We start from the raw sequence: 26,004 nt of genomic DNA, 5'->3' as shown, positions 1-26,004 counted from the left end.
AAAAAAAAAAAAAATTCTTTACGACTGAAGAAAGAAAGACATGAACATCTTGGATGACAAGGGGTGAGTACATTATCTGTAAATTTTTGTTCTGGAAGTGAACTAATCCTTTAAGTCTGACCACACTGTACTGTACATCAATGTTGATGAGCACCTTTGAGAAAATGTTCATCCAAAAAATCTGAGCTGAATTGAGGTGTTTTCTCCATCTGCTTTATTCCCGTTTCACTGCTTTCCGCTTCAGCCTCGGCTCACTCCACATCTTTGACACATCTTGCGTTTGGCTTGTGTTTTTACAAGGCATTTTTATAACTGTAGTGTGAACCTGTGGGAAGTTAGCAAGAAACACCATATACTTTAGTCAGGCTATCTAGGCATTGATGAGCAGTAGTTCAGATCTGCAGGCATCATAGACTTTCTCTCCCACAGATGCAGAGCTTCCTCTGCTAACGGTACGGTGAGTGTCTGGTGCCGAGAGCTCGGCCGTGTCTGCTGACACATGCACTGATGCATTTCCTCTGTCTCCTCTCCTCACAGCCGCGAGAGAAGGGCCGCATGCGCTTCCACAGACTCCAGAATGTACAGATTGCACTGGACTACTTAAAAAGACGGCAGGTAAGACCAATGAGAAAAATAAGCAACAAAAACAGTGTGACACAATTGCGTGGTTTGCTCAAACATGCTACTGTTTGCAGTAATGCTACTGTAATTTACATTTGCAATTCAAAACAATACTGACTGGTTCTCAGAGATCAGCTCAAATTTAATTTGTTTCAACTACATGATTGTACATGCTGTCCTCTGCTGTGACTTAGACGAAATATTCCTGAGGGATAGACACACACTAATATGGTGTTATTCTGCTGCCAGTATTTATTGATAATAGATGCATTGCACAATTTCTAGTGAAGTTCAGTAACTTTTAAGGAATATAATTTTAAACAATATTATATCTTATATATGACCCTGGACCACAAAACCAGTCAATTTTTTGGGCCCATTTTTTGAAATTGAGATACATACATAATCTGAAAGCTGAATAAATAATGTATGGTTTGTAAGGATAGAAGAATATTTGGCTGAGATACAATTATTTGAAAATCTGGAATCTGAGGAAAATTGCCTTTAAGGCGAGACACTTTAGGTGAATAGGGTAAAAACAAAACTAATAGTTATCACCTCACTTACTCAGTAGATTGATTACATTGATAATTGCAAACATTTTTTGTATTGCAAGTTTTCTAAAATGTTAGGTTTAAATATAAGCATTATTTAATGAAATATGCGCTAATTTGCATACATTTCTAGTACAAAAATCTAAACCCTGGATGAAGTCAGTTTCAAAATTCTTGTTTAATATTCATTTCGTCACGACATAATTCAGAAAAAGCTTACACGGGAAACACTATATTTTTTTTACCATTTTTTTTGAAGAATAAAATGTATAAAATCAAGCAAATTATATATGAACAAATCCCTCTGTAAAAACCTTCAGGATATAGACAGGAGTAAAAATATAAAGTTTTTATGTGTAAGTGTTACTGAAGTGGAGATTTATGGCTCAGTGTAGGAGAAAAAACTTGGTCTTTAAAATATGCATTGTAATTTAAATCTATTGACACAAATAGATAAAGTGCTATGAAAGAAACACTTAACAGTAGTTTTTGGATGTATTCTCTCCTCTAGTCTGAAAAAAAAAAAAAAAAAAAACCCTTTATGAAAAACCAAAAAGCCCAAAATCTCAAACTTGACAGGTGCATGAAAAAAGTTTGTCTCCCCTTAAAGTTGTCCAAATGAAGTTCTTAGCAATGCATATTACTAATCAAAAATTAAGTTTTGGCACATTTACGTTAAGAAATGTACAAAATATCTTAATAGAACCTGATCTTTAACTAATTTCCTAATGATTTTTGACATAAAGGAAAAATCAATAATTTTGAACCATACAATGTATGTTTGGCTATTGCTACAAATATATCTGTGCTACTTAAGACTGGTTTTGTGGTTGAGGGTCACATATGTTGATAGCAGGGTTTGGTTGATCAATCCTGGGTACCATAGTTAACCATTTATTTCAATAGAAAAAAAATTAAAGGATAAGTGTAAAAAGACAAACACAAGCAGTTCAAGATGCTCAAGATGTTAAGTGACACATGAGGAAGCAAACCTCAGGATTTATGAACGGTCCAGTTCATGACCTCTCATTTGTACTTGCTTAAATAGAGTTTGGTTTGGTGAAATTTACAACTAATACATAAATGCCTTGTCCAAGGATAAACATGCTTTTAGTTTGTTGGTATGCTGTGAAAGGTGAATTATGAAGGAACTTAATCCACATAATCCACAATTATTGTTTTATTTTAATTCTAAGCATTAAAATCTATCATTATTTACGTAATAAGCAACACGCTGTGTGTAACAGTGATTATGTCATGGGTAAGGAGCTGATCCTTTGTATGACTCAAAACAATGACAAACTTAATATGAATACAGACACCAGTGTTCAAAAACCGTTGCCATTTTGAATAATAAATTATAGTTAAAATGCCTGCAGTTAGTGTAACATTGCCACGCAGCATAGCGACATGACACGTTATTTATAGAAAGTTCACAGCAGCTTCAAATGTCTCTTTCAGTCAGAATTTATAGGTAAGCAGTTAGTCCCCAATGCCCTAAATAAACATCCTGTTTTCTAGTGCCCTCTTGTGGTGAGACACTGACAATGATACATCATTTGCTATAAGCAGCACGATGTTTTGCCATTAATTGTAATAATCCAGTGAGATTTTTGTTTGCACAAGGAGTCTGACTACAGCCAGTGCTCCACACAGAGATCTGACCTGATCTTCAGTCCAGACTTTCTGGAATGACATGAAGAAACAGAACAAACTGATACAGACTAAATCCAGAAGAACTCTGGCAACGTCTCCAAGACGCTTTAAGAAACCTACCTGCAAAGCTACAGTACTGTAAAAATGCTGAACATTGAGGATGCTGTCAAAAATTATGTTATGAATAGATTTTCTTTATCAATTAACTTTTATTAACTAGTCTGACCATCCTTTGCATTTAAAGCAGCTTGCACTTACTTTTTCAGCTAGCTTTGCAGGTAGGTTTCTTGGCGCATCTTGGAGACATTGCCACAGTTCTTCTGGATTTAGTCTGTCTCAGTTTGTTCTGTTTCTTCATGTCCTTCCAGACAGACTGCATGAAGATGAGATCATTGTGTGAAGCACTGGCTGTAGTCAGACTCCTTGTGCAAACAAAAATCTCACTGGATTATTACAATTAATGGCAAAATTAATGTTTGGAAATGTAAACTGACTTTTCCTACTGACACACTACAGCAAAAGACAGAAATACTGACTTAAACCCATTTTTAGCTGGTGAAAATGCTAGTGTACTAATCATTTTGGCCACTGTATATATAACAATATTAAAACAGTGTATATAAAGTGTAAAGTATAAATATGCTCTTGCATGTGTTGTATTTCATGCCTTCAAAAACCTATTTCTCATCTCATTTACAACTGAATTAGAATTAATTAAGTAACAGTATCAGACTTAAATAGCCATTCAATTAACTTACTGAATCCAAAACAATAGTCTTGCTCGATGTAATATTGATGTGTTATGTACATACATTAATTTAAGGGGAAACACTGCAGGCTAAAAAATAAATAAATTATGCACTTGTCAAGTTTGAGATTTTGGGCTTTTTGGTGTTTCATAGTGCAAGTGTTTTTTCAGACTAGTGGAATGAAAACACCCAACAAACACTGTTAAGTGTTTCTTTTATAGCACTTTATCTATTTGTGTCAATAGATTTCAATTACAATGCATATTTTTAAAGGTCGTTTTCTCAAAATGAGTTTTTTCTTCTACACTGAGCCATAAATCTCCACTTCAGTAGCTCTTACACACACCAAACTTCACATTTTTATTCCTGTCTATATCCTGCAGGTTTTTACAGAGGGATTTGTTCATATATAATTTGCTTGATTTTATACATTTTATTCCCCCCAAAATGGTAAAACATACGTTGTTTTATGTCTATTCTAAGTTTTCTTTTCTTGACAAAATAAGATACCCCAAATTCCCTCTGTAAAAACATTTGACTCTAATATGTCAAAAAAATGAAACAAGAATTTTGAAACTGACTTCCTCCAGTGTTTAGATTTTTGTACTAGAAATGTATGCAAATTTTCATTAAATAATGAATCATTTGCATATTTAAACCTAACATTTTAGAAAACTTGTAATACAAAATTTGTTTGCAATTATCAATGTAATCAATCAACTGGGTAAGTAAGGTGATAACTATTGGTTATTTTTGTACCCTATTCACCTGCAGTGTCTCACCGTAAAATAAATATTAAATTAAATCTAAAGAATGTCAGTATATAAGCATTTTTTTTTATGTCTTTATGGAATGATTGCAGAGCACTGTGTGATTGTGTTTCATATCACTCATCATAACTGTATAATGCTTGTGTTTTTAGGTGAAGCTGGTGAACATCAGGAATGATGACATAACGGACGGAAACCCAAAACTGACATTGGGATTAATATGGACCATAATTCTGCACTTTCAGGTTAGTTACTTATTTGCTTTGATGCTTGATGTAGGTGTTTCCAACTGCTTATCCCTCACAATGTGAAAGTGATCATGTGTGAATGTTGCAGTTCGTTCTCTAACCACAAGAGGTCAACACATGTATGTGCAAACCCATTCACTGAAAATAGCTTATTTGACTGCTAAAAATGCCCCTGAAACAAACCAGAGCACCTTACATCAAAATCATAGTACAGGAAGTTCTCAACAGCCCAGCATAAAAAGTTAATAAACGAACTTCAGGTTTCAAGGTTTGTCTTTATTTTCCTGTTCTGGTCTGATGATTGTTTAGTTATAGGTGGAGTGCAGCGAGCTGTATCTGTCAGTCTGCAGAGCGTGTTCACTCACATACTCAGGCCTGCTTGGGTGTTTATTCACTTGCAGTAATGTGCCTTCATGCAGGAACATTTCCCTGGTTTAATGAAACATGGTGATGTGCCAGAATCTTCAATTATGTGATTTTCCTCAAAGATTGATTTATTAAGGTCATTATTTTAGCATCAACATGTAGTAGCTGAACATGGGAAATACTTGTGTTATTACGTACACAAGACCAGTCTTGTATGTTTTACTCAATAATGCACATTTTGGATGCTTCCTAATAATCCATTCTTTTTACAATGAAAGAGCTTTTATTTGCTAAAAAAAAGTGTTGATGCTAGATGAACCATCCTAAACTAAAGATGGAAACTGCAGAGAATTTTTGCATTTTATGGCTTTGTTAAAAAACAATTTCTGCAGAACTTGTGCTTTAGATGCCACACACAGAGGTCACACAGAGGTTCTGCTGCAGCTGCGCATTTGCAGGTCTGAGCTTGTGAAACCTTCACTTCATCATATGTACAGTATATAAGACTGAGGTGGAGAGGAGTGCAGTCTTATGGGACCGTTCACACAGGATGCATTCCTGCTTTCCGTCTGCACTGCGTTTTAATTGTTAGAGTGTGCACACATGCATCAGATCCGGTCTTTGCTGGTCACATCATGTCTCGCAGTTTTCTTCACTTCATGTGTAAAATGGGTCTTCAGATATTCTCTTTCTTGGCTGTCTCACCTTCACAGCAGCAGGTTATTAATATCCTTGGCTCAGCATCACATTTGGTTTTTTAAGGTGATGTTATGATAAAAATGTTTTAAGCAGAAGTCAACCCGAGCATGGATCAGAAAGCAGACCATCACAGCTCTGATTCACTTCTCCTGCATGCAAAAAGCAGGAATGCAGGAACGGCAGGCTGTAACAACTCAGGCGCTCCTCGATCTCGCAAACCGCGCTGACCCAGCCTCCCTGGCGGCCCACAATGGGCTGAAGGCTTACAAAACAACTCTAAAAATCAAAATCTGGGGCATAGCTGAAGAATGTGTTAAATAATGCTTGGCTTCATAAAACTTGCTGACAGGTAGCGTGGGGACGTGCACGAGCACCTGCCGCTGTCACTCTCACGCGAGCCGTTGGGCATGCGGCGCTAGTGGCTGTGGGCCTGTTCCCTCATGATCCGCAGTTGGAGGGCACATAGAGTTGTTTTGATGGCTCTGCCTAGACATAAGACTCTCAGGGATGATTTTTGAACCGTGTTCATATATTTTAGCCCTCCGGTCTCTTTTTTTGGAAGCATCCAGTTTTGATTTCATTTCCAACTATTTAAGTATCGCAGTTCACTGTTAATTTACATCTATTGTTTGCAGCTCTTTAGGCAGTGAGTAATGTAATTAAAGATTTTGGAGAATGCATTTATACATTAATGCAATATCCACAGCTGTCATGTGAATACTGTCTGTTTGAACATGCGGTCAAAGACATCAAGCTGGCATTAGGTGTTATGTTGTTTTAGTGATTCGCTTGTCTTTTTTGCCCCATGAGCATGCTTTGAAGTTCGTGAATGAGGGGTGTGTTGAGGGTGTATTAACATCGCCTCCAGCAATAATGTGCATCAATGTGATGTTTGGTCTCTTCGTTTTATTTCACTGTTTTTAAATCGGCACTAAAAAACATTTAGGTCAGAAATGAACAAAAGTCCACACAGTTTAAGGCCTATGGCAAGCCGTTTTGACTTTTATTAATTCTCAGGATAGGAACTCTTGATCTCAACAATTCAATTTTAACTAGTTAAATTGCAACTTCTTGATATCAGGAATTGGATTATTACTAGTAACAATGACTATTTTTGATATCAGTAATTACATTTCTATTAGTAAAAATGTTCATTCTTGATATCAACAATTCATTTTCAAAATTCATGCACCAAGTTGGAGATTTTGGGCTTTTTGGTTTTTCATAAAGTGTTTTTTTTTTTCAGACTAGTGGAAAGAAAACATCCAAAAGACACTGTTAAGTGTTTCTTTTATAGCACTTTATCTATTTGTATCAATAGATTTCAAAAGGCTGTTTTCTCAAAATGAGTTTTTCTCCTACACTGAGCCATAAATCTCCACTTCAGTAGCTCTTACACACACCAGACTTGACATTTTTATTCCTGTCTATATCCTGAAGGTTTTTACTGAGGGATTTGTTGACATATAATTTGCTTGGTTTTATACAATTTATACCCCCCAAAATTTACGTTTTTTTCTGAATTATGTCGTGATGAAATGAGATACTGTAAAATTCCCTCTGTAAAAACTGTGACTCTAATATGTCAAAAAATTAAAGAGGAATTTTGAACTTTTCGAATTTCGATTTTTGTACTAGAAATGTATGCAAATTAGTGCATATTTCATTAAATAATGCCTAATTTGCATATTTAAACCTAATATTTAAAAAAAACTTGTAATACAAAAAAATGTTTGCAATTATCAATGTAATCAATCAACTGAGTAAGGTGATAACTATTAGTTAATTTTTTTAGCCTATTCACCTGCAGTGTCTCACCTTCACCTTCAACTAGTTAACTAGTAAAATATATAATTCTTGATATCTGTAATTGTATTTTCACTAGTTAAATGTCACCATAGGCTGGCATTAAAATTTAATTGTTAAAAGATGTAAATATACATCTGTACTAGTAACCATGCAATTATTATCAAAAATAAAGTTTTTTGCTAGTAAGAATTGTATTTTCTGATATGTGAAATTGGAATTTTAACTAGTATGAAATCCATTCTTGATATCAACAAATGAATTTGAATGACAGCCTATGGTGACACTTTTAAATTACAGATATCAAGAATTATTTACTAGTTGACATTTAATTCCTAATATCAAGAATTAGCATTTAAACTAGTAAATTTTGAATTAATATCAAGAATGAACATTTTTTACTTGTGGAAATGTAATTCCTGATATTAAAAATAGCCATTGTTACTAGTAGAAATCCAATTCCTGATATCAAGAATTAGTATTTTAACTAGAGTAAAACTGAACTGTTGATATCAAGAATTCATGCCCCAAGCTTGCCATACAAAGCCAGGTTAGTATATCATATGTGGATGTGCAGTAGCATGGAAATACAATAAATATTGCTGTTGCGTAGAATTTGAACTAATCAGCTAATTCCTGTTTAACATGGACAGTTCTAAACAGCAGTCCTTACTGAATTCTGGGGAATCACCTATTGTCAAAACAAACAACCTAAAAAAAGTCTGCAGCCATAAAGGGAACGTGACAGAGCTTATGCCAAAACAAGATCCAGACCACAGCCGATACGATACTTACTGTTGGTACTGTTGGAAGCACTGCTTTCTGTCAGTGGGTTTGGAGCTCACTGAGCAACTGTGGTGTTGTTTTAACCACTGCTTGTGCAGAATTTATTTGTGTGGATATCGTAAATGTTGTATGCTTAAATGTTGTAATCTGAAATGCGAATGAAAGCTAATGGGAAAAGTACTTCATAGTAAGCGTTCATAAGCAGACAGTTAAAAGCGGCTTACGCTCACTGCCTACAAATCATTTCAGACCCGTTTTCTCTTTTGTGTACTGTTACACCCCTATTGCTAAGGTTTGATCAGTCTGTATTATGTCCTGTGTGGTTTCTAGTATTTTTTTAGAACCAGAACATTATATATACATACTGAAGTCTCTGATTTAATATTGTGGTTAGATGTGGCAAAAGGATTAGCACGTCTTGGGCCAGATTTACTACAAAGACTGCAAATAGTAGCAGAAAGTTCTGTGGATAAACTACTGACAATGACTACGTTTACATGGACACCAGTAATCTAATTAATGACCTTATTCTGAATAAGACAATAATATGATTAAGCTGTTTACATGAGTTGCTTTTAGAATATTCCTTTCATGTTCCCGTTTTACATGTTATAGTACATAGATCGATTAATGACACACATCATTAGGTCCACACGCGACGCTATCAGTTCATCTTCGTTATAGACTTTTGAATGTTTCGGTTTTAATTTGACAAAAGCTTGAAGTGGCTCTGGACATATGCAACACATTTTTGTGCATCCTGTGCTGCTCCAAAGCGTCTGCTCCATACAGCGAGCGTTTCAGAGCCAGACAGTTTTTAGGAAAAAAAAATCACACGCAAGCACAGTCACCGAAAGCCAGTTTAGTTTGACTTTTTTTGTTTGTTTTCATTTTGAAAACCCTGTTATCTTTGCCGTTTACGTCACATTACGCCTTGGAGGCTTTCTTTTATTTATTTATTTTTTATTAATTAATTTGATTGCGCGCCCTGTAATAAATGGTTTAGTCGGCATATAACACAGCATGTGATGGAGTCCATGCCTCGTCTTATTAGTTTTTGTTAATAAATGCTATATAAGCTAGTTTTATTTGATTGTTGTTATGCTGTTTAATTAAAAATAACAAATCCATCTTTTAAGAATTTGTTTTAATCTTAAAATTGATAGGTGTAGCCTATATGTAAGCAAAAGATCATGAATTCGTAAAAGTAAAAGTGAAAAGCATCCTAAGACGTTCCAATAGCGGAAATCCCGTTCACAAAATTAAAATCACAAATAATAGCCTACTAATGAAAAAGAACGGGTTGAATGTTAAATACGTTTCCATAAAACTATAAATTATGATAACAGACAAACTATTTATCAGCAATGAGCATTGATTAATCCCATGTTGTAGCAAAAAAATTAATAAATAAAAATGAAACCAAAGCATGTGCATGTGCGACCAACTGAGAGCGTTATGCCGCGTTCCAGGAAACCCGTGTTTTTCCAAATTTCTACCTGTGAAAGTGCTACAAAGTCCTGAGTCGTGGTTTGAAGACGTGATTTACGAGCTCAAAAACCTATCTGGAACGCAGCATTAGTGTGTATCCTCTGGTGAAAAGTACTATGCAAGGGGAATAGTGTGATTAAGGTGTGTACATGTCTTCCATAATGCGACTAAAATAGGAATACTCCACCTGTCTTAATTCGATTTGTGTTTACTCCGATTATGACTTTAGTCGGATTAAATTAATCAAAAATATCAGTTTACATGGTTGCTTCTTAATCAGAGTATTGTCTTAATCGCGTTAAAATCGGAGTATTGTTGTCCATGTAAACGTACTCAATGTGCAAATTAAGAAACAGAGACAGTCAGATCATTTCCACAATGGCCAACATAATCAACATAATCATACCAAAAGCAGGGCACATTATCATAAAGTCGCAAACAAGCTGAGCCGATGATAATGAACGGGAAACTCCTACAGATACATATGCAATAAGGTCATCAACAGAAAAAGTTATGTCCATGCCTTTTCATCCTTAAAGGGGGCATAACACACACAGTTTCACCCAATCTTATGTTAATCTTGAGTACCTGTAGAGTAGTACTGCATCCTTCATATCTTTAAAAAGTCTTTAGTTTTATCATATTTGCAAAAGAACGATGCGGCTTTACGATGCAATGGGCGGAGCTAAAGATTAACGAGAACTCATGCTTTTGATTGCCAACAAAACACATAAATTTGATGCCGTTTTACTTACCATCTGCAGTTCTGAATCATGATTGGGATCTTTTTTAGCTGGGACTGCTCCATCTTTCAATATCAAATGATGTGCAAATCCAGCGTCGAACTGGGCTTTGTTTATGAAACGTTCATCAACAAACACACTTGCAAAACTCAGTTTCTGCCCCGGAAAAACAAAATGCATCCACTGTTCACGTAGCGCTGCGTTCTTCGGGAAGCTGTGCAATGTTATACAACCAAAACCACACATTCTTCATGAGTGAGTTCCGTGCAGCAGTGCAGCCGAATGAAGCGCGTTGATGGGCGCGCTCTTGCTCTCGCTCTGGTCGATGTGTGCGCGGGTGCGCTCTTCCGGGAGAAATGCCCATACAAGGAGTTCCACCCTTCAGGACCTCATGAAGAGCCATGATCGAAAAAAAAAAAAAAAAACGAAACTTGTAAGAAACCCGGAGGTGTGTATTCGGGACAGAAATACTCTGTTATACGTCCAAATCGTTTTTTGAAACTTTGGTCATGTTTAGCATGAGAATCCAACTCTTTAACAGTGTAAATAACTTAACATGCATGAAACAGCATTGGACCCCCCTTTAATATTTCACTGTGTGCCTTCAGTAAATCCTGACAATGCCAAAAGAGGTGCAAGCTGTTAGTAAGTGTGAGATCCCTAAAGAAAGCTTGACTGCTGATTTAATTTTAAATGAATGTTTGGTCAGTAACTTGCTGTATAAGCAAATTATGTTTTACAACTATGGCTTCAAATTAGTTTATATAGTCAGTATAATTTATTATCTTACATATCCATGACCACTAGTTACGTTTGTTTGTTTTACGTGCTGGACCTGATCCTTTTGAAAGCTTTGCTCTTGTTTTAAGCCAGATTAATGAGCAAACAGAGAGCTTTGGCGTCAGTTTGCCATGTTGTAGAGCCAGCCACGTTGTCCTGTTATTTTTAAAGGCCACATGACAGGCCATGACTCTCTCTCAGCCTGGTACGTCTTATTCGAATGGCTCAACTTGCTGAGCAGAGCTTTCACACAGTGACCAGAATTCATCAGGGAACGGATGAGAGTCTGTCCCGCTCCCCTCCCTACTCCCTCTCTCTCTCCAGCCTCCGACCACTAAGGACATAGATCCGGAGTAAGCCTGGGGAAACTCAACACCAGCAGGGCTCCGGGGGTGGCTGTGTTTACACATCACATGAGGACTGTGACGTTTCCTCAGCTGTGACAGCAGTGTTAGATTCTGTTGCTTGCCGGGTGCCTCGATCTCTATAATGTTTGTTCTGGAGGATCAGGGCAAAGGGTGCCGTTTCAAAGGTCACTGAGATTGCAGTGTGTTGGCAGCGTAAGAAGAAAGGGCCGGGCTGTGGAGCGAGGCCAGTTTACACGTAATACAGGAAACAGAAGTTTGTTTGGAGCGTCTCAGTCTTCTGCTGAGTCTCAGAGGGATTCAGATCATCCGTACCACTCTGGATATTTGGACTACGGCTGATTTGTCTGACATCACCTCCGTACCTAAACACTTGCAAGGGAAGAGATGGCTGCTACTTCCAGGGATAAGAAACCTTTCAACTTGCTGAGCTTGTTGGAAAAAGTGAAACTTTCTTGATGGGCAGCTTATGAGCAGCCGCCATGGGTAATATGTGTGGATGCGTGAGGGGCTCTAAAGAAGAGTGTTATGCTGATCCTACGAAAGCCCCAATCAGCCCTGCGCCAAAGGAGCTCAGTGGACGGCGATACTTTCAAAAGAGGAAGAAGAGAAAATCCACAGAGTTCAATGCTACCGACTCTTTGAGAAGTCATGGGGCAGAGAGCTGTAGGGGTGATGACCTGGAGGATGTCACTTCCGATAGTAATACTCTCAGTCAGGTTGGTGCATTAAACTCAGAGCAAGATGAAGCTTCAAGGCCCAGGCAGCCCAGTATCAGCCATGGGGTCTATGTTGGAGAAGTCCCAGTTCTCCGAGGTAAAACTGGCAGAAGACCGGGTGCTCGTCAGATTGATAGGGCCACTGTGGAGCATAATCTACGTGGGGTCACCAAGAGCTCCAGAAGCATCGCCTCAAAGGACGGGCTCTTGGAAAAGAAACTCTTGCGGAGGCAGTTGAGGAGGGCGGTGAGTTTTGGAGCGGTGGAACATATGCTCCAGACACTGAGAGGAAAAGACTCCTCGAGGGACAGTGTGGATCATCAGTTGGAGGGTTTCTCCAAAATTATATGGGACACTCAAGTGCACAGGAAGCGGAGGAGGGCCCACACTTGCTCGGGAAGTTTAGTTTCCCAGGCTACTTTGGATACTGTCCAACAAGATCTTAAACATGCTTCTACTAAACACCAGGAGGTAATAGCAGCATCTGTCAACATATAAGATGCCATTTATGGTGCAACAATACAATTTGTGAAACTTGCACCCTTTCTCCAAGTTGTAATTGCGGTAATTACCAGATGACAACCCACGACTTTGTAGTGGTCCGGCTGTGCAAGTTGTGGCTCTAGGAAAAATCATAGTTTACAAGTTGTTATTTTAGGTACTGTAAGAACGTGAATGCTTTTTACAAGTTGGAATCTTGTATTTATATATTCTAATGCAACAGCCTTGGTTGCTTTATTGCTTTTATTAAATAGTTACTACATAGTAGAAATATTAAGGCTAACTACAATTACATTAACATTTGTGCATTTGGTAGGCTCTTTAATTGAAGCGACTGCATTCATTTGATAATTTGGTGTGGTCCATTGGTAGATACTAAGGGTAATAGTTGACCTCTATATTGTTATGTAACTAGTATAAGGTACTTTGTGTCATACATGTGACTATATTCTTTATTTGAGCTCTATTAATCCATCAGCATGTAGAATCTAGAAACCATCCGTTTTATAATGAATGATTAAGAGTTTCCGTAATGTTAGCATTCATCTTAAGAGTCATGGCAGTGGTTAGTCAGAAATGACATGTTTTTGTGTGTTTGGTTCGTGGGTTAATAGCTCAGTCTTTCCACACCCACAGTCTAAACACCATGTGCTCTGCTGCCTTCTGACAAGCTATAATTACACCGGCCGGCAGATTCTTTGGAGTTGATTTTAATGTCAGCACGTACACTTATTGAACACTTAGCAGGCTGTGAATGATTATAAAACTGTTGGTTTTATTATGTTGTGCTATAATGTGTTTTCTTAAATCAGTAGGTGTTGGCTTAGCTTTTGCTCCAGGCATTTGATTTTAGAGCTGCAAATCCTTCTTAGCAGCGTGAAGTCATGTGAGGTCTCTAATGGTCAGCGGACATGTCTGCGTTAGCGGTCACTGTTGATTAGTCAACATCAGCATATTTCACTGGTGTATGAAAAATATATTTAATATGATTTATTGCTTACATGGCACTATAAATAGCTTTAAATGATGAAACAGAGCAACCAATCTGTGCTGGTAAATCACTGATCAAATGTCACATGAATCAGCCTTTCTACTCGTAGCAGCTTAGGTTCGTTGCTGGAACAGCAGAAAACAGATGTTTAAAAAAGTCAAAATAACAGATATTTGCTAATATTAGATTGATAATTCAGATACAGATTCCTTTAAATGTAATTTAACAGTATCTATATGTGGGAAATGCATTGGATATATACACTTTATTGCCAAAAGTATTGGGACACCCCTTCTAATGAACAGGTTTGACTACTTTAGTCATTTCTATGAGTACAAATCATAATGTTTAAACATATAATGATATTCTTGGAAATTGTGTGCTTCTAATTTTATAGCAACAGTTTGGACATGACCCTTTACTATTCTAACATAACAATGCATAAGTCAAGGTTCAAAATGAAATGATTGATTCAGTCAGTGTGGAGAACTTGATTGGTCTGCATGAAGCCAAGTCCTAATCCCAGCTGAACACCTCTGATGTGATTTTAAATGCAGAACTTAAGCCAAAAAGGAGTTGGAGTTAGGAGTTGGCTTACTGCAGACCAGCCAAGTTCTTCCACACTGACTGAATCAACCATTTCTTTTTGAACCTTGTCTTTTACACAGAGGTATTGTCATGTGTATTGTCATATCTTGAATAGAAAGGGGTCATGTCCAAACTGTTGCTAAAAATTAGAAGCACACAATTCCCTAGAATATCATTACATGCTGAAACATTAAGATTTGTACTTCTTTTATGCCAAAAATCATGAGGATATTATGTAAACATCATGTTCCATGAAGATATTTTGTAAATTCCCTACCGTAAATATATCAAAACATAATTTTTGATTAGTAATATGCATTGCTAGGAACTCCATTTGGACAACTTTTATGTTCATATTTAGATTTTTTTGCACCCTTAGATTTCAGATTTTCAAACAGTTGTATCTTGTAGGATTATTTATTCAGCAGTCAGATGATGTATAAATCTTATAATTTCCACGTTTTTATATACGTTAATGCATGCAATTATTTCCGTACGTACATAATATTTGTGTTTTTTATTCATTCTTAATTCTAAACTTTTGACGCTTTTGCTAGATTATTTACAGAACAAATTTGAATTGACATTATGGCAAAAACAATTAGACCATCATGGGCAATATGTTTGAATGTGCAGTTCTTTTTAAATCAATTTAAAAAATGTGTTACAAAATGACCATTTCTTTACATATTTGCTGGATATGACAAGGTTAAAAACAAAGAAGTGTTATATCAGAGGTTCTTAACAAAAACATGGCATCTTTCCTGCCTGCAGATCTCGGACGTCCACGTGACGGGAGAGTCCGAGGACATGACAGCCAAGGAGAGACTTCTGCTGTGGTCCAAGCAGATGACTGAAGGCTATGTAGGTGTCCGCTGTGACAACTTCACTACCTCGTGGAGGGATGGACGACTGTTCAATGCTATTATCCATAAGTACAGGTAACAGCACAGCAATATCCATTTCCAAAAAAATATCAATGTCCGTCTGTTTGTATCTGGTTTTATGTAACAACACTATGTGAGGAAAAGCCATGCAATACTTCAGAATGTGTCACATCCTCATAATGGTGAATATGAGTTACCATCTGGTCTTACTTTTCCCTTAAAAGAGGGCGCGGCCATTTGTAGATTTAATGTCCGAGGCTTCTGGTCTTATTCACTTCCAGCTATTTTTAGCTGTACAAAACAGCTCGTTTTGCTGGTTTATATTGCAAACTTGTGTGTCTTACATAATTATTTGTATTATATACACAGTGGTTTGTAGTGACAACTGCTTTACCATCTACTAGGTAATCGAATTTCTAATCTCAATCACGATTACGGATGCCATGATTACGTAATTGTTCAAAGCCGCGATTACAAAAAAAAAAAAAAAAAAGGTTCATTATTCTGTGTGCTAAAGAGGCGTGTTTAGAGCACGTCACATTGTGAGAGGCAAAACGATATTGTTATCGTGGGCACATCAAAATGCTGAGAATAATTATTTATAACAAATTATTCAGAATTTTGAATGCATTGTAAGATAACTTTTCCCATCAACTGGTCTCAATGCACAACACCGTTGTACGCTGTTAAAGACGTGTGTGCCCTCTGATGTAAAAAAACATGGATGAGAAGCACATGGCGGAGCACATGAGAGACGCTCTGGATGAAAGCGCACTTTCATTCTCTGACAGCAGATGGCGCTAAACATAATGCAGCCTTTACTCTGTAAACCCCGTAAACAAAACAGCTTTCACTTTCTGAAAAGTGTTTTGATTTAAATAGTCATTCAGATTTGTGACCCTGGACCACAAAACCAGTCGTAAGGTTAAATTTGACAAAACCGAGATTTATACATCATATGAAAGCTCAATAAATAAGCTTTCTATTGATGTATGGTTTGTTAGGATAGGACAATATTTGGCTGAGATACATCTATTTGAAATCAGAAATCTGAGGATGCAAAAAAATCAAAAAGACTGAGAAAATCACCTTTAAAGTTGTCCAAATTAGGTTCTTAACAATGCATATTACAAATCAAAAATTACATTTTGACATGTTTACAGTAGGAATTTTACAAAAAATCTTCATGGAACATGAACTTTACTTAATTTCTTAATGATTTTTGGCATAAAAGAAAAATATAAAATTTTGACCCATGCAATGTATTTTTGGCTATTGCTACAAATATACCCCAGCGACTTAAGACTGGTTTTGTGGTCCAGGGTCACATTTGTGTATTTGCTACGGTGTTCATCACAGCTCCAAATACTTTAAAGGTCCCATATCGTCAAAATCAAAATTTCCTGGCTTTTTTCATGATAACTAAGGTCTAGGGGCTATCTAACTACCATATGAGTTTCAAAACAGTCAATCCACAGTAAACTGCACACAGCCTGCTTAAAGTAGCTGTTCATTTTCACGAGCAGCTGTGACTTCCGTAACGATGTGACGTCCGATCGACTCAAGTCACCGCCTTCAGTCACAAACCAACGTCCCACCCTCCTTTTGTCAAACCCCCAGACAACAACGCATCCATTCCATTGAGCAACAACAGGAAAACAAGTGGAGAAAACCCTGTTCAGTCGATAGATGTCAAGCTACGATCATTACACAGGCTTCAGAACAACGTTAATATAAGAGACCAGCGGCACGTCAACTTTCCCTCTTTCACACAGCGATTCCGGTAAATACACGGATAATGTGTCCCACGATTTGTTCCGGAATTGTTTAATTTGGTTCATTCACAGTTGTTTTCCGGAATCTGTGCGTGCTTTACACACAACCCATAAAGACATGTGACGTTTGGATGTGAGATGTAATGCGACGCGTACGTTTCACTAAACTGAAACTAACCTGAACAAACTGTGCTTCAGCGCTGATAGTGAGGAGCTGGCTCTGTCTGATGATCGCTGCTTCATTCCACTTTGCACGTAACGTTATTTTTCGTTGTGAAGAGTCGCTTGATAACGTGCATCATTACTACAACACTGCCTTTAGGTTCTGGCTTTGGTTCACACAGTTCCCGTAATTTTCCAGAATCAGCGCGCATTGTGAAAGGGGCTTTACTAAAGCAACAGTTATGTAGCCTACTGCATTCGGTGTTTGTAAAAGAAAAAACATTAATGATCATTCTAAAATATCCTGTTGAGTATCAGCTCTCTCTATTGCTCTGAGCTCGCTTACGCTTACAGCATACATGACCGTAGTTACCTGTGATTGGCCTGGTTGTGCGTCACTCAGAAAACAACAGGCCAATCAGAAGAGAGGCTCATGAATATTAATTAGATGGGCCAAAATCGACATGTTTTTGACAGAGCTCCTAAAAAAGGAGCTGTAAAAATATATTGAGATGGATTTTGGCACTTATACCGCAAATATATATTCTTAAGGACATCAACAAATAAAATAAACCTCCAGAAATGTGTACGATATGGGACCTTTAATATTTAGACTTAGTAGGCTATTTTTTTTTTTTTACTTTTTTACTTTTTAATCTGGACTACAACATGCCCTACATATTTTGATTCTTTATTGTTCATTCAAACTTTACATTAGGGTTTCATTAGTTAACATCAGTTAATTCACTAGTTAACATAAACTGCCAATGAAACTGTCACGAAAATCCTCATGTTTCTGGTTGTTTGTCTTTGTTTTGCACTGGTCATTTGGTTTCTCCCTCTGTCTTCCCCCGTCTGTTGTTGATCATTTGGTTTAGTCCTTGTTTAATCATTATCTGTATCACCTGTCTTTGATTATTAGTCATCTGTGTCACCTGTGTTTGTAATCAGTCTCACCCTTTATAAGTCGTTTCCTTTTCCATTTGCTTTGTGTCGTCTTAAAGTTATGTTTACTGGTCTTTGTGCTCTTCAAGTTGATGTTTAATAAACACGTTCATTGGATCGACTTCTGTTCATCTCGAGTCATCACTCTAACGCCTGCCACCACCAGTAAACCCTGACAGAAGACGACACCAAGACATTAAAGATGGCTGAGGACAGGCTATGGAGACTACGGCAGAGTGGTCGGACATTGGAGAGGTATGTGGAGGAGTTCCTCGAGCTTGCACATCAGGTGGGCTGGCACGATGCTTCACTCGGCGCTGTGTTTGTTTTGGGACTGGATGATGAGATTATTCGCTGCGATCTTCCTACCTGTCAATTCCCCTTGATCGAGCTAGTCAATCTCATTCTGTTTTTAAATGGGTCTGATTTCGAAGTCGAAGAAATTGATTCTATCAGTCCGATTAAGTCTCATCATCCAGCCCCCTCTGCCACACAGCACATCGTGCCAGCCTTCCATAAGCCAGGACCCCCCACATACCCCACCAATGGTTCCGGCCACCTGCCAACCCGGAGACACCCCAAGGCATTTCCGGTCGAGATGGCCTCCATTCCTGAGTTCCCGGCCAAGGAGGATATTATGGCTCTGATGGACATGGCGATTTCTCAGGAGTACACAGCACCTATTCACCTTCCTGATCCTCCGCTGGTCCTGTCCAGCCTTCCTGAAACTCCGCTGGGTCCGCCCAGCCTTCCTGACACCCCGCTGGTCCTGTCCAGCCTTCCTGAGCCTCTGCTGGTTCTGCCCAGCACTCCTGATCCTCCGCTGGTCCTGTCCAGCCTTCCTGAAACCCCGCTGGTCCAGTCCAGCCTTCCAGAGCGCCCTCCAGTGACTGCGCCGCCAGAGCGCCCTCCAGTGACTGCGCCGCCAGAGCGCCCTCCAGTGACTGCGCCGCCAGAGCGCCCTCCAGTGACTGCGCCGCCAGAGCGCCCTCCAGTGACTGCGCCGCCAGAGCGCCCTCCAGTGACTGCGCCGCCAGAGCGCCCTCCAGTGACTGCGCCGCCAGAGCGCCCTCCAGTGACTGCGCCGCCAGAGCGCCCTCCAGTGACTGCGCCGCCAGAGCGCCCTCCAGTGACTGCGCCGCCAGAGCGCCCTCCAGTGACTGCGCCGCCAGAGCGCCCTCCAGTGACTGCGCCGCCAGAGCGCCCTCCAGTGACTGCGCCGCCAGAGCGCCCTCCAGTGACCGCTCGCCCAGAGCTAACTCATTCTGTGTCTTCGCTGGAGACGCCCAGCCTTCCTGAATCCCCGCTGGGGTCGTCCAGCCGTCCAGAGCCCGCTCCTCAAGAGCACCGTCCTGAGCCCGCTCCTCCAGAGTGCCGTCCAGAGCCTTCGCTGGCCCCGTCCAGCCGTCCGGAGTCTCAGCTGGTCTCTTCCTGCCGTCCAGTGTCTCAGCTGGTCTCTTCCTGCCGTCCAGTGTCTCAGCTGGTTCCGTCCAGCCGTCCAGAGTATCCCCCCTATGAACTGCTGAACCTCCCCAAGAAAATTTTGGGGGGGGGGGGCTACATACCCCGAGTACACGTGGTCTGGCCGAGGACTGAGGCCAGGGCCACGGGGACTGCCCAGCCTTGGCCACCTGAACTGCCTGTCTGGCCGTGGCCGCCTGATCCGCCATGGCCACCTGAACTGACTGTCCGGCCGTGGCCGCCTGACCCGCCATGGCCAAAGGAACTGACTGTCCGGCCGTGGCCCCCTGATCCACCATGGCTGCCTGTCCCGCCCTGGAGGCCTCCCCAAACCAGGAAGGTCCTGTCCCGTAGCGGCCTCCAGGGCGCCCGCCCTCCCTCCCTGGTGTTTCCGTCACGGCGCGGGACGCGCCTACCGGGAGGGGGGTGTAGTGTCACGAAAATCCTCATGTTTCTGGTTGTTTGTCTTTGTTTTGCACTGGTCATTTGGTTTCTCCCTCTGTCTTCCCCCGTCTGTTGTTGATCATTTGGTTTAGTCCTTGTTTAATCATTATCTGTATCACCTGTCTTTGATTATTAGTCATCTGTGTCACCTGTGTTTGTAATCAGTCTCACCCTTTATAAGTCGTTTCCTTTTCCATTTGCTTTGTGTCGTCTTAAAGTTATGTTTACTGGTCTTTGTGCTCTTCAAGTTGATGTTTAATAAACACGTTCATTGGATCGACTTCTGTTCATCTCGAGTCATCACTCTAACGCCTGCCACCACCAGTAAACCCTGACAGAAACATTTTTCTAAACATTAATTTATCTTAGGTAATTCTAATATTTAACAACAAATTGTTAATCAAAAGTTGCAACTGTGTTATTTATTGAGCTAACATGAACTAAGAGTTGTTAAAATTAATAACTTCTGTAGCGAATGTAGCTGTTGCTCATTGTGAATATTAATGCATTAACTAAGAGATCTTACTGTAAAGTGATACCTTTTGGTCATTATAATTCTTTTGCACTTTAATCTGTGTACATTTTTTTACTTTATACATTTTTGGTGTATTGCTTTTTTTGTATTTAAATGTTCAGTTATTTTAGTTATAAGAAAATAGGTATTAAACCTGTTATACTGCATTATGACACCACTTTTTTTGCAAATAAATTTAAATATCGTGATAATACAGTATACCGTGATAAAAGCATTATCAAATAATTGCAACATGAAAATTGGTACCGCCATATGCATATAGCATATTTTTGCTTTTTTTAATACTTTTTTCTTGGTGCACCTTAGGGCAGCTTGATTATGGCAGAAATCACAATGATGATTATTTTGGTCAATACTGTAATCACGATTATTTAACACGATTATGACTGGGTCCAAAACTTTATATTAGGGATTAATCTAAAGATAGCAATACAACAGAAAAAAAGATAGCCTACTACAGAAATTGAATGCAATTAAACAGCATCTTCACTGTTAGAATTAAACATGCTTTTTTTCTTATTAAAACTAAAAAAGTATTAAGCACAGAGACGGCAGAAGGAATATTATTTGTTGCCGCTTTAAGAGCCACACGGATCCAATGTACTGTTACACACATATCTTCATTCTCAACTGTTTATGATCATTTAAGACATAACTGACAAGGGTTTACATGAATAATCACCAAGTGCCTCATTTTGAAATATTTTTTCATGTATTTGACCGTTTTGGCTCGCACCATGAGCTAAAGGATAACTTTACATGTCCGTGTTCTGCTCAGTCTCTGAGCGCATACGCAGAACAGCGCAAGTTTTCTTTCGTGCCTTTAAAAACAAGTTACTGTATTTTCATGATCATTTAAAGCAGAAAACAAAATTGAAACTGAATTACTGTACATACACGTATGTCTTTATTTCTCATCTCTCTTCTTAGAATGGTCTGCTGTGCCTCAACCTGCTCTTTATAGTTTGAGACGCTGTTTTCAGATGGCCTAGATTTGGAATAATTACTTCTTTGTGCAAAGATATTTCTAGCCATGACTATTCCTGTCAGTCAGGGGTAGTTTAGTAGCGATAATGATGAGTGAATCTCACGAACCCTGTCAATAACATGCCTGGCTCATATTTCACCTCAAAATCAAAAGAAAAAATCCTGTTTTTATAAAGAAAAACAAAGCCAACTTTTGGGCTTTTTAAAATTCTTAGCAGTCCTAAAATTGGCTTCATTTTCTCTGTACAAAATGTAATTGTTCCTTGCATGCTCTTTATATAAATGATGTCCCTTTATTAAGTGTATACCAGTCTTTGACACTGTCCTGACAAACCCAGTGTTACTCTGGCGTTAGTTCGAAAATGAAAAATATCTGCCACTAGCTATCAAACATCCTTTTTAATTAAAGAGCTTGCAGTGTAATACAAAACATATCTGTCACTGAAAGATTGTATAAGATAATAAGATTGTATTGTTCTGTTGTCTTAATTCAGGCCTGATCTGGTCGATATGAGCAGAGTATCAACACAAAGTAGCAGATCCAACTTAGAGCAGGCGTTTGGTGTGGCCGAGCAGCTTGGTGTGGCCCGACTGCTGGACCCAGAGGGTGAGTTTCAATGCCAAACGAATGTCCTCATCCATCTTACATCATTTAACATTATTATATTGTCAAAAGTTTATTGATTGCACTTGCATTTAAAAAGGATTTATCAGTTTATTATTAACATTTAACTACATTTTTTAAAGCATGGATAAAAAAAATGAGTTTTTTGTTCTATTTTGTTGTGGTGACATTCATCCACCATTAAAGGAGTAGTTCACTTACAGAACACAAATTTACAGATAATGTACTCACCCCCTTGTCATCCAAGATGTTCATATCTTTCTTTCTTCAGTAGTAAGGAAATTAAGTTTTTTGAAGTAAACATTTCAGGATTGCTCTCCATATAGTGGACTTCTATGGTGCCCCCAAGTTTGACCTTCCAAAATGCAGTTTAAAACAGCTCTAAATGATCCCAGCCGAAGAAGAAGGGTCATATCTAGCAAAACGATTGGTTATTTGTTAAAAACATTTACAATTTATATACTTTTTAATCTCTACACAGAGTACACACAGAGCTAGACAAGACGAGCATTTGAGGTTTAAAAAATGTATGAATTGTAATTTCTTTTTTTGGAAAATAACCAATCGTTTTGACTAGATAAGACCCTTCTTTCATCGGCTGGGATCGTTTAGAGCCCTTTGAAGCTGCATTTTGGAAGTTCAAACTCATGGGCACCATAGAAGTCCGTTATATGGAGAGAAATCCTGAAATGTTTTCTTCAAAAAAGCAATTTCCTTACGCCTGCTGAAGAAAGAAAGACATGAACATCTTGGATGACAAGGGAGTAAGTACATTATCTGTAAATTTGTGTTCTGAAAGTGAACTACTCCTTTAATCCAATCCGCAGAGTTGGGTTTTGGTTGGAGTATTTTGTCTACAAATGACAAAGAAATAATAACAGTAAACTTCACCTCTGCTCTAGCTTGTTTCCTAGTCTAGGTTTCTAAGAATATAAATATTGTCGGCTCTGTGCCGAGATGTGGCAAGTGCAATAAAAGCATCTGCTAAATGCATAAATGTAAATAATTGCATGATATAAAAATACAATGTCATTTGTAACAACTTTCTCATGGAAAACAGTGAGTTTGCCAACCATTTCAAAACACTGATGCCAAAGAGCATCTTGGTTTCTTTTGGTGATGTGCGAGACGCTTGAGATGTGATTGTTGTCTCAAAGGGAGAATGAGCTTCTAGTTAACACAGCTTTACTAAATGTCTGAAGTGATCCATCATTGATTCAACTGAGGTGTTGTTTTCTGGTTCCTCCACACAGTGATTTACCAGAGCGTTGTTGAATCTGAGCTGCAGTCTGAATACTTCACCCTGCAGTTTCAGTGTTTCAGTGTCATTTGTAAAACAACACTGGGATCTAAGAATAGTATCCATTGCCCAATGGCTAACACTATCCTCAGCAGACTAAACAGTGAACTCAGCACTTAATAGAAACTGTAAACTGTTTTGTCTGTAATGATTTTTTTTTCTTAAAGGAAATGTTACAGGCATTAATATTTGTTGGAAGCATTTTCAGTGTTTTATAAATTAGCCTTATAACTAATCAGATATTTTTCCATTTGAGCAGATGTAGACGTGTCATCTCCGGATGAGAAGTCTGTCATTACTTACGTGTCAACATTATATGATGTCTTCCCGAAAGTACCGGAGGGTATGGAGGGCATCAGTGCAAATGTAAGTATAGTCACATATAGTTCTTACTGTATGTCACTACCCCTGTGAAGAAATTACACTTTTACCTACTTATATAGAATATATACATGAAAAGAGAAGGAACTAAATGTAATGTTTTATGTGACAGCAATGAGTTTACCATAGTTTAAATTGATATAACTTATAACGTCATCTCATGTGCAGACGCAATGTAAATAAAAGATTCATTGTGTGATTTAGAGAGCTTTATTGATTATAACGGACCTTTGTGAGATCTCTATGAACTAAGATCAGTGACCTTGTCCGTCAGTTGATCAGAATTCAAGGCCTGGGTCTGACCCGAGCCCGTCTTTTTTCCCCCTTCTCCCAAAACAACTTATACTACTGTTTCAGCTATTAAAATAGTTCACTTTTATGTGTAATGGCAAAGTGATTATATTTCGTTACATTTCTAATTATTAAGTTAATTTAGAAAAATGTTTGGAGCAATTTTTGTTAATTAAATATGTTTTAAAAACTGATCATAGTCTGTTTGATCAATTTGCCTTCTTAAATGATCACAACTTGCCTAAAATAAAATCTATAGATTTAAAACAGTTCAAGTATAAAACAATGTTAGTTTAAACATTAAACCTAGATAAATGTGCGCTATTAGGGCTATCCAATAGTTTGTGCAGAGAGTTTAATGCTAAAGCCGCTTTGCAGGACATGGAGGCGCCAGCGCGATCACTTGCATTTGTTCAGAATCAGAATGAGCTTTATTGCCAGGTATGTTTACACATACTAGGAATTTGTTTTAGTGACAGAAGCTCCACAGTGCTACAGACGATACATATTATAAAAAGAACAATATACAAGCAGACAAGACAGACAATGTGCAAAAATAGCAAAGACATTAGTGGAAGCAATTTAAAATGATCTGTTATTTGTGTGCACTCAACAAAACATTACAAACTGTGCTTTTATAAAATAAAGAAAACAAACATGATTGAACAGTAGTGCTTCACAAAAATGAACCGAAACGCAGCGAATACATGCCTCACAGACATGATAAATATATATCTATAGAAAGCTTTAGATTATTACTTCACGAAATAAAACAAATCGAAAACAAAAACTCTTTCATTATGTAATCCGTAAAGATGCATTTCTCTCTAAAGGCACGTCCAAAAAGGAGATTGCGAGTCAGGATCTTTGCAAAACTGACTCAGAATACACTAGTTTATTAATAAATAATTCAAATATGTCCTTACTCTTTCCCCCCCGACACATTCGTTGGTATTTTTGCCGGTGCTTTGTGGCAAGTTTCAGCTTGTTGCGTGCACTTGAACGCGGATTTCTTCCAGCTGCGCTGAAGGATACTAAACGCCGTCTAAGCCAATCTCAAAAGTGAAAGCGAAGTCTCGTGTTGTTTCCACCAGCGCAGTCAAATGTCGCCCATGCTGACAAGCATGACAATGCTAAACAAAAATGTAATTAAAAATGTACTATATTTTTATTGAAACTTGTCATGTGACCACTAAAACCAGTCTTAAGTAGCATGGGTATATTTGTAGCTATAGCCAAAAATGCATTGCATGGGTCAAAATTGGACAACTTTAAAGGTGATTTTCTTACTATTAGATTTTTTTCACCCTCATATTCCAGATTTTCAAATATGTGACCCTGGACCACAAAACCAGTCATAAGGTTAAATTTGACAAAACTGAGATTTATAGATCATATGAAAGCTCAATAAATAAGCTTTCTATTGATGTATGGTTTGTTAGGATCGGACAATATTTGACTGAGATACATCTATTTGAAATTGAAAATCTGAGGATGCAAAAAAATCAAAAAGACTGAGAAAATCACCTTTAAAGTTGTCCAAATTAGGTTCTTAACAATGCATATTACAAATCAAAAATTACATTTTAACATGTTTACAGTAGGAATTTTACAAAAAATCTTCATGGAACATGAACTTTACTTAATTTCTTAATGATTTTTGGCATAAAAGAAAAATCTAAAATTTTGACCCATGCAATGTATTTTTGGCTATTGCTACAAATATACCCCAGCGACTTAAGACTGGTTTTGTGGTCCAGGGTCACATATTGTCAAAT

The 26,004-nt window shown here is 38.2% G+C and overlaps 1 protein-coding gene across 1 annotated transcript in view; it reads left to right on the top strand.

Annotated features, from left to right (window-relative positions):
* Positions 1–26,004, top strand: part of dst (dystonin) — a 229,974-nt gene that overhangs the window by 74,255 nt on the left and 129,715 nt on the right. Inside the window, exons 7-11 of the mRNA XM_073834681.1 lie at positions 538–615; positions 4,503–4,595; positions 15,208–15,374; positions 22,124–22,236; positions 23,814–23,920. Coding sequence (XP_073690782.1) covers positions 538–615; positions 4,503–4,595; positions 15,208–15,374; positions 22,124–22,236; positions 23,814–23,920 — 558 coding nt within the window. The remainder of the gene's footprint in view (positions 1–537; positions 616–4,502; positions 4,596–15,207; positions 15,375–22,123; positions 22,237–23,813; positions 23,921–26,004) is intronic.

The sequence above is a fragment of the Garra rufa genome, chromosome 2, assembly GCF_049309525.1.
Source record: "Garra rufa chromosome 2, GarRuf1.0, whole genome shotgun sequence".
Taxonomy (NCBI): domain Eukaryota; kingdom Metazoa; phylum Chordata; class Actinopteri; order Cypriniformes; family Cyprinidae; genus Garra; species Garra rufa.
This window is presented reverse-complemented; position numbering and strand designations above follow the sequence as displayed.